The sequence below is a fragment of the Pinus tabuliformis genome, chromosome 1_2 (genome assembly GCF_031772625.1).
Source record: "Pinus tabuliformis cultivar Carrire ecotype Pingquan chromosome 1_2, CPIR1, whole genome shotgun sequence".
In the NCBI taxonomy this organism is placed as follows: Eukaryota; Viridiplantae; Streptophyta; class Pinopsida; order Pinales; family Pinaceae; genus Pinus; species Pinus tabuliformis.
Window position 1 is genome coordinate 1032523729 of NC_142298.1, and position 10343 is coordinate 1032534071.

Genomic DNA, 10343 nt, shown 5'->3' on the forward strand with positions numbered 1-10343 from the left:
GGATTTAGGATGTAATTGCCACCACTGACATGAGTTGGAAGAGCTCGGAGGGGAATCCAGATCCATAATTGGGTGGTGAGACCTTCAGATGGGAAATTATGGACTTAATTTCCAGATACATGGTTGGATGGTGAGACCTTATAAATAAATATTATTACAACAATAAATCATATATTAACATACAGGGATTGCTACCCCTGAACTGTGGCGTAAAGAACAGAGAATCATAATTCAACATAAAACTTAAATATATAACTCAACACGAATATCAAACAGTGAATATCCACGAGACGAATACAGTATTTGAGCCGGCCAATCCAACCTTGGAAATCAAACCCTAGCCGCATCAAATAGCGAACTGTTGAAAATGGTATGACCACGAGATATACAAATACAAGACATTAATTTAAAAGAACTATGTAAGTACAAAACTCTGCAAAAACCCTTACGACTGTTTCAAGTTGATATCATCGTATTCTTAAAGGGTCCTTCATTTACCCACAAACACTATAGTAAAACAAGTGTGGTCATAGCCTTCTAGCCGACGTTAAAACCTTAAAAGATCCTAATGCATTAAAATGGCACAGCCCTTAAGTAATAAGGCCTATGGTCTGAAAACACAATCGCCAGGATCAGCCTGAAAGAGTACCGACCTGAAAATCGAACGCAGCAACTGATGTAAGAGAGGGGTTTCATTCCAAATCTCCTTTGAAACATGAACAGTCATACCACAACCTGAAATACCTGCGAACAAGAGATGCACTGGATTAGACATGGAAATCAAATCGGAAGGAAATAATTAGCAGTAAAATCCTGAGTAGAGGACAAGTTCCCTGAGAGAGGTTGCTGAGCATGGAAGTCATAAGATACCTGACAGAGCCAGAGCTGCCGTTAGGGTTTCCTCAGATCAAATAAAACCTCGAGAGTTCATCGTTATACATAAATAAGTTACCTTTGGTCGCGAAGTGAACCAACGCGTCCTTCCAGTGCAAAGACCCCATCCATCAGCGATTTGACCGAGTACATGGAACGAGAAGGACAAATCTGGTTATGTATCAGTGAAGGAGGTTTAATGAAAAACTAGTAAACGATACTAAGGAGCCTAGCTCTGTTCCACCATACCTGAGAAGCTTGTAGACGTGGTCCTGGCAGAAGGCGGTGCCTTACAGCCATCCGGGTCGCTCTCTGTTGCAGAGCCAAACAACAATGTCATCACATAACTCAAATGACCCTCACCTCACCGCGAAGTGCATTAACCCGCAGGGTAATCGCCAAGGCACCAAGACCGTGGATCGTTTCCGATCTAACGATGAGGAGGGTACGAGCTACCGGGGCCGAGACTGTTCCATCCAGTATTTTCATAATTAAATTGAATGCTGATGTGTTAGTGTACAGACCTCGGGTTCCCTCCGCGTTAATGGCGAGGTGATTCCGGATGCATACCAGCCAGATCAAGTTTAATGCTAGGTGGTCAGCTCATTAATCTCTACCACCAGCTAAACCGCTCCCCCCCTCGGTACCATCCTAATGTGAATATAAGGAAAATTTTTTAGGTGTTAAGTGTTTAGAGGTATCACATTTTTTTAGGTGTTAAGTGTTTAGAGGTATCAAATTTTGTAAGATACAAAATTCTTTTAAAATGAAAATGAATTTGATTCCTCTAAATTTAATAAATCTAAAATTAAAATCTAAACTAGTTTATTTTATTTAAAAAACTTTCCAAGGGTAAAAAATAAATAATTAAAAAAAACTAGAAGACTCCATCATATTTAGATGTGTACTCAAGTGCACTATTGACAATATTGTCTATAAATTACGGATTGTTTAAAATATATACATTTGCATTGCGTATTATCGGGAAAGTGATTCTTCATGAATCCACCCAGTGTTTCTATTGTGTATTACAAAGGAGTGCCTAATAATAACGATAGCGACGATTTACATTATCATATGCCAACTGACAAATTGTACTTTATTTCACTGAACCCTGTTTCATTGCATCTCATTCAAGAGGTTCAAGACCCTTATTCATGGGGTCGTTTGACGCAGCTTCTATGTCTTCTGCCTTAATTGCATTTTGTGGGAGTATTTCTTCAGAACTGGGAAGCGCTTCCGAACAATTTTCATCCGTTGAGGCCTTGCCATCCTTCAATTTTCCCCACAGAACAGCGTACAACCCTATTGCGATCACAACTCCTCCCAGCACACTGTACTCAGTGGATCAAATCATTAATTTAGCAACATGTGTTTTGAAATATTCTGGAAAATTTGATTTGCTGTAAGTTAGATTTTCGAAACATTCTGAAATCTGCAATCTATCTTATTTCAAAATCTTCTAGCAGAAATTACAAACCTGCCCAAATAGATGTTTTCAGAGAGAATAGCAGATCCCATGATTGCCGCGATTATCATCATCAACGGACTGAATGCTGTGGTAAATACAGGCCCTTTTACGCGGATGCACAGACCTTGCACATAATATGCTACCGCTGATGCCACAATCCCCTGCGCCCACCAATATTAATTACTCTACGCTATATATTACTTTCGTGTGCAGTCTCCTAATCTTGAATTCATTTTCAATCGAGAACACCGAAAAGAACACGTACAGAGTAGACTGCAGTTAAAAGGTTGATGTCCCACCCTAACGCCCACTGTGAAGGATCACGTACGAGAGCTAAGCTCAGAACTGTTGCCTGTAACGTCCCTAGAAAACATATTAAGGCCGCAAGTGAAAGTTGAGCAGGATATTTTTTGAGGACTGCAGACTGCACATTCAAAACCATGAAGTAGAGGCGTAAGAAGTTGTCACAGTGATAATCAGTGACAGAAATCTTTATCTAAAATGCAAGGAGTAAGAAGTTGTCAGTGATAATCAGTGACAGAAATCTTTATCTAAACAATGAATTTAATGGAGCGAAGTTTATTGTTTCATTTTTATCATATTTTTTAATAATTTCAGAATTTGCAACATATTTAAATTCATTTACTATATGAATAAATTTTTTATCATATTTTTAAATATTTTCAAAATTTGCAATTAAGTTAAATATTTTTAAAATTTGTAGGAAAAGTTTTTCTTAGAAATCACATAACAGAATTTTTTGGTTATATTTTGAGAATCAAAGAGTGTGATTTATCATCAAGACTAAATGACGGTCTGCTTTTTTATCTGGTTTACATTGGTTCTGATTTACATTGGTTAATTAGAAACAAATCCGCCAAAAAATTCTGTTATGTGATTTTTACTAATTTTTTTTTTGTAATTCATTATATATCACAGAAACCTGAATTCAGAAAACCTGATTCAAAAATTTACAATCAAATTAAATTCATACATCTATATTAATAAAAATCACCTGTAAAATAAAGAGGATCGACCACGCAAAAGTTGCGCCAAACATCAAAAGAGAGCCCATGATCCAGTCTTTACTACCAGTGGCAGTTGCTGCTGGTGCAGATGTCTGGTTATGCTCGGAGGATTGATGATGTAGAAACCAGAACATGCGAACAATAGGACCTTTGTAAAACGTCATCAATATTGTTCCCCCTACGCACACAATAGTTCCCACCACCTTTGCTCCGCTGCGTACCTTTCTTATATTCACGCTCTCCATCCTGCGCAAAATACAGATTTCCGATCAGACCATTGGATGCAAAAGAAAATAAAAATAAAATGAACAAGTAGCTCTGTGTTTATTCTTTGCAGGGAGCGATGTGATTTGCTTACCTCAACAGGAGAGCAATCACAAAAGTAATACACGGGAGTATATTACTGACTGCACACGCATATGTTGGAGAAGTTAATTTCAAACCCAGGTAAGAGAAATTCTGGTCTATCACAGGCCTGTGGACATGCATAAAGAATATTCCATATTTCATTTAAATTTCTCGCCAAGAATGTTTACGAGCATTATCAGAGATTGAGGGGATGATATGAAACAGAAGCAGCCTAAATAATACATACCCCAACAAGCCCAGCACAAAAATTTGGCAGAAGATGTAAAATGTGAGTTTCGGCCGCACCTTCCTGCAATGTACCGTGTGTTAGTTGTAAATCTACAGGCAGTAAAGAAAAATCACATTAAAATCAAGCACTCCATTAGGATTATTGATTTATTTGATATATAATATATATAGTCCCGGTGGGTGTGATAAATAAGGGTATTAAGAGGGAACTTGTTTAAATTTGAAGCCTTAGAATATGTATGTTTTTTTGTAACTTCAATAATATGGTAATTAAGTAATAATAAGATAATCAAGTAAAGATGTGTTTTTCTTGTCTCATATAGAAGGGTTGGTCATAATTCCAAATACAAGTTTTATGATAAAATATTATTAAGAAGCTACATCTTTAGATCTAAAAAATGGATCTTTAAATCTAAAGAAATAGAGTATCTATTTTTTTTAGACATTTAGCCCAGACATAAATCCTTCGTCCCACTTAAAAAAATCTGAATTAATTCCCAACACAAGTCTCTATGATATAATACTATAATAAAATACTATTAAAAACTCACATATTTTATTTGTCCCATTTAAAAAAATCTCTCATAATTTCAAACAAAGTCTCCATGATATAATATTATAATAAAATACTATTAAAAAATCACATGTTTTATCTTTTTAAACTTTAGCAGTGAAATGGCTGGGCAGAGATATCTACCTTGTAAAAAGCTTTTCATGATTATTCTAAATACAATATATTAAAAAATCACATGTTTTATCTCTTTGAACTTTAGCAGTGAAATGGCTGGGCAAAGATATCTACCTTGTAAAAAGTTTTTCATGATTATTCCAAATACAAGTCTCCATGATAAAATACTATTTACAATGGTAAATACTATTTCCAAAAACATCAAGCATTATGCAAAGACAAAACATAATAGTCAGTCTGATCTACACATGCATGATTCCAACCTCAACATATCTGAAAACATGAATGGTTAGCTAGGGATCTCCCTGGATACCTTTCAAGGAAAAAGGCAAAAGGAGCAAGCACAACTGTAGCCACGACCTGCCTGTACACAACAAGCACAAAGTGACTCATCCCTCTGTTGAGAGACACTTTACCGATGACATTCATGCCTGCGTATCCAAACTGAAGGGATATCATCGCTACATAAGGCGTTGATTTCTCAAGTAGCTTCCCCATTGATAATTAAATCAAATCTGCAAAATCCTTCAAAACCCTCTACAAGTAACCAATTAACACTGGAGCTTCTCCTGCTCGCCTCCCATATGTAATTAACTTCAGGGCGCCATCTATATTTATACGTGAAAAAAACCAGAACAGATAAGATTTGCGAATCCAAAATTCGAATAATTTGCTCAATGACCAAACTTAGTAGAAAACAGTCATCTACTTTCGAGAAACGAATCACATATTTTGCATGTACAATATTTGTAAAATTAATTCATCCCCCTCAGAACCCACCCTGGACCAACACTTTTAAATAATAATAGAGCAGACTGCGGTGGATGATGCGTCAGTAAAGTGGACGCATAATGAGAGAACAAAATGCAGATATGTGCGCGCTGACGCTTATGAGAAAGTGCTAGGATGTCACATAGAACGTCAATCGATTTCCGGGGGAAGAGATCAGATGGAATCCACGATAATTCATCCGAACAGCTGACAGCAGCTATCCTTGTGGTACACAAGTATTGCTGTCATCGTTGTGGCAGACATGTAAATTGTAAGTAAATGGTTGTACACAAATTAGCACAACCATATTTATTAATGTGGTTGATATATGTTTATAGGTTTATATCAAGTACATTTACAATTACATTAGTAAATGTGGTTGATATATGTAGACATAAACCACATTAATAATTATTAGCTGTATAATGTAAAGATGGTTATTAAAAATTAAATAAATATTTATAATTTTTTCTGATTAATCACATAGTTGAGTTTGGGTAGAAGTTTGAAACCAACTAATGTGGTTTATCTTCAAGACAAGGTGAGAAATCACTCAACTAATGTGGTTCATCCTCAGGACAAAGTAAGAAATCACTCGATGAAGAAATAAATAGCATGGATGCATCATTGCCGAGAGTTAGCTGTTAGAAAATATAGTCGTTGGTTAATTTGTTATTCCTTTAGTGATTTCTCACCTTGCCCTTAGGATGAACCACATTAGTTGGTTCGAAAGTCGACCCAATACCAACGATGTGATTAATTTGAAAGACTTATATATACATTATGGATCACAAAAGTCTTAGATCTAACATATTTATAATTGTTAATAATGATATAAATAATAATATGGTTATTATATAATATTATACTATATATTAATATAATACTATGTTTTTATATAATATTATATTAATAGTTATATTTCAAACTATAACATAATGAACATAATATTCTAAACCAAGGGATTAATAAACCCAAGGAATTTGTATTATAAACCCAAGAGATTTAAATTAGACCCTAGGATTACTATTATAAATATTGTGAATAATAGTATACCGTGGGAATATGAACCCTTAGATTAATAAACCAAAGGGATTGATATCATAAACACAAGGGACTCATAAACCAAGGGATTATAAACCAATGGAAATAATATTATAAACTCAAGGGATTTAAACCCTAAAATAAACATTAAACTCTAAGATTAATATTATAAACTTTAGGATTAATATTATAGACATATGTTATAAAAAAACATAATGGATTTTAAACCTCTGAGAATAACATTAACTCTTAGCATTAATATTAAACCTTAGGAACATAAACCCTAAGATTAATAAACCCAAAGGATTATAAACTTAGGGGGTTAATATTAAACCCTAAGATTAATATCATAAACTCAAGGTATTAATAAACTCATTGAATTAAAATTAAAAACCCGAGGGATTATAAACCCAAGGGAATAACATTAGACCCTAGGATTAACATTAAACCCTAGGAATATAAACCATATGATTAATATTATAAACCCAAGGGAATAACATTAGGCCTTAGGATTAACATTAAACCCTAGGAATATAAACCATATGATTAATGTTATAAACATTTTATAAACCGTATGATTAATATTATAAACCCAAGGTTTTAATACTAAAAAACTAAGGGATTATAAGCTCAAGGGACTAATATTAAACCTAAGAGATTAATATTATAAAACCAAGGGATATAGACCCTAAGATAAATATTATAAACCCTAAAATAAACATTAAACCCAAAGAATCATATTGTGAACCTTATGATTAATGTTATAAACTCAATGGATTAATATTAAAAACTGAAGGGAATAACATTGAACCCTACGATGAATATTAAACAATAGGAATATAAACACCAAAATTAATAAACCCATGAGGTTACGATTTTAAACCTTAGGATTAGTATTATACTATAGGAATATAAATCGTATGAGTAATATCACAAACCTAAGGAATTTATATTATAAACCAAATGGATTATAAACCCAAGGGATTTATATTAAACCCTAGGATTAATATTATAATCCCTATCAATAATATTATACCCTAGGAATATGAACCCTTAGATTAATAAACCCAAGGGACTCATATTATAAACCCAAGGCAATAATAAAAACAAGGGATTATTACTAAAAACTCAAAAACACAAAGAATTAATATTGTAAACCCAAGGTATATAAACCCTAAGATAAATATTATAACCCCAAAAAAGAACTTCGTTAACCATGGTTGATTTTCATATTGAGACAATATTTGTCACAATCCAATTTTGGATCATGGTTGACCAAGATTTATTTTCATATAGAGAGAATCTTTTTCACAATCTGATGTTGGACCATGGTTGAGCATGGTTGAGCATGATTAACCTTGGTAGACCATGGTTGATTTTCAAATTAACATTGTTTGTCACAATGCGACGTTGGACCATGGTTGACCATTAATGACAATGGATGTGACAATGTGACGATGGACCATGAGACAATCTTTTTCATAATGCGACCATGCGCATTGATGATTAATGACCATGTTTGACCATGGTTGATTTTCATATTGAGACAATCTTTATCACACTGTGACATTGGACCATGGTTGGTAATAATTGACCATGGTTGACAATGGTTGATTTTCATATTGAGACAAAACTTGTCACAATGTGACATTGGACCATGGTTGACAATGATTGACCATGATTGATTTTCATTTTGAGATAATCTTTGTCAAAATGTGACATTTGACCATGGTTGACCATGATTGAAGATGGTTGATCATGGTTGATTTTCATATTAAGACAATCTTTGTTACAATGTGATGTTGGACCATGGTTGACGATGGTTCACAATGGTTGAACATGGTTGATTTTCATATTGAGACAATCTTTGTCACAATATGACATTGGACTTTGGTTGATCATGGTTGACCATGATTATAAACCAAAGGGATTTATATTAAATCCTAGGATTAATATTATAAACCCTACGAATAATATCATACCCTAGGAATATGAACCCTTAGATTAGAAAACCTAAGGGATTGATATTATGATCCAAAGGGACTAATAAACGCAATGGATTAACACTAAAAACTCAAGGGATTATAAAACCAAAGAGAATAATATTAAATCCAAGGATGTAATATTAAAAACTCAATGCATATAAACCCCAAGATAAATATTATAAACCCTAAAGTAAACATGGTTGACCATAGTTGACCATGATTGATTTTCATATTGATAGAATAGTATAAACCCAATTGATTATAGACCCAAGAGTTTTAAATTAAACTCTAGGATTAATATTAGAAACCTTGTGAATAATATTATAGCTTAGGAATACGAACTCCTAGATTAATAAACCTAAGGTATTTATATCATAAACGCAAGGGAATGATAAACCCATGGGAATAATATTAAACACGAGGAATTAATATTATAACCCTCAGGATTAACATTATAAATGTATGTGAATAAAAATCCAAGCGACAATATTAAAAACCCAAGGGATTTTAAACGCAAGGGACTAACATTAAACCTTAGGATTGATATTAATTCGTAGGAACATAAATCCTAAGATTAATAAACCCAAAGGCTTAATACTATAAACCCAAGGATTTTTTTTTTTCTTAGTAAAATTAAACTATTTCTATTGAGTAAAATATAGTACAATCAAGAGAGACAAGAAACCGGCCGACCGAAAATGATGAAACTATCAACCTCGGTCTCGAAAAAGGAATGAACCATACAAGGAGCTACAACGGTTAACTTGAGAGAAAAAACTAACTTTTACCCCACAAGGGCAGAATTCTCAACACGATGTTTTTTCCCTTTCTTTTTATTGACTTTTATCCAGCCATCCTGGGGAGAATGAGCTAAAACAACTTGAAGACTAGAATTTTCCAACAGGGGGATCTCCTTATCTGATTCAGAAGAGGAGGTCTCATGGATGCGTTTCTGGGAGATTGCTGAGACAGAGGTGTGCGCAGGAGTATCAGTGGGCGGATCCATCGATTGAGGTGCCTGGTCCGGATCTGCATCGCTCTCCTCATCTTCCGAGCTTGAGGAATCAGAGCTCACTGCTGGCGACGGAGGACAGGGGGCCGAGCGTTTGGGTTTGGTCTTTGCAATGTTGCCCTTTTTCACTTTTGTAGGGAGCGATGGGCAAGAATTCTGCAGGTGCCCTATTAGGTGACAATGGCGGCAACGGAAGGAAGTGTTCTCATAGTCCAAGTTCTGGGTCCAAACAAAATCATTGATCTTGAGATTGATTTGATCTGGCAGACCCTTGCTTAGATCTAGCTCCACACATATTCTAGCATATGTGTAGAGACCTTGATGTTCCCGCATAAAATCTCCCATTAAAAAGTGGCCCAAGGTGTTGCCTATACACCTATAGACTGCTAAATGCCACAGGTGAGCTGGTAAATTTGGAAGTCTGATCCAGACAGGCGCTTTGGTGATGACTGCAGATGCTGAGTCAAAATCTGGGAACCATGGAGTAAAGAAGAGTCCTGCTGAACCCATAAACCAAGGACCTTCTTCTATGGCATGTTCATAATGCTTAGGATTGTCAAACAGAACTATAAAATATCCTTTTGAGCAGAAGCTGACCTTGCAATCGTGAGTCCAGTTGACATGGATCCAGTCATAGAGGTCCTTAGAGTGTGGCCAAAGCCCGTTGAATCTGTAGATGATGGCCCTTTCAACAAATTTTTGAAGGTAATCTGCAAGGCCAGGGTGGGAGATCTCAACAGAGGGAACCTCCTCTAACTTGTCAACCAAGAAAGGCTTGGGTTTGGGAGCCGCAAGGGAAAAGGGAATCTCAGAGTGTACTGCAGCTTTGTAGGAGAATGGAGGAGCAGACGAAGGTTGACCTGCAACGCCGCCT

General features: G+C 35.2%; 1 protein-coding gene and 1 long non-coding RNA gene across 2 annotated transcripts; both read right to left on the minus strand.

Annotated features, from left to right (window-relative positions):
* Nucleotides 1-333: 333 nt before the first annotated feature.
* On the minus strand, nt 334-1485 carry LOC149209648 (uncharacterized). The gene is made up of 3 exons (XR_016252245.1): nt 1123-1485; nt 953-1044; nt 334-653 (listed from the first exon to the last, which is right to left on the minus strand). It is a non-coding gene; the product is annotated as an uncharacterized LOC149209648 (long non-coding RNA).
* A 310-nt stretch (nt 1486-1795) lies between these two features.
* Nucleotides 1796-5252, minus strand: LOC149209649 (WAT1-related protein At5g07050-like). Its single transcript, XM_089394307.1, has 7 exons — nt 4971-5252; nt 3968-4030; nt 3731-3847; nt 3360-3618; nt 2610-2768; nt 2354-2505; nt 1796-2207 (listed from the first exon to the last, which is right to left on the minus strand). The coding sequence occupies exons 1-7, from the start codon at nt 5153-5155 to the stop codon at nt 2003-2005; spliced, it is 1140 nt and encodes a 379-aa protein (XP_089250433.1). The 5' UTR covers nt 5156-5252; the 3' UTR covers nt 1796-2002.
* Nucleotides 5253-10343: the final 5091 nt, after the last annotated feature.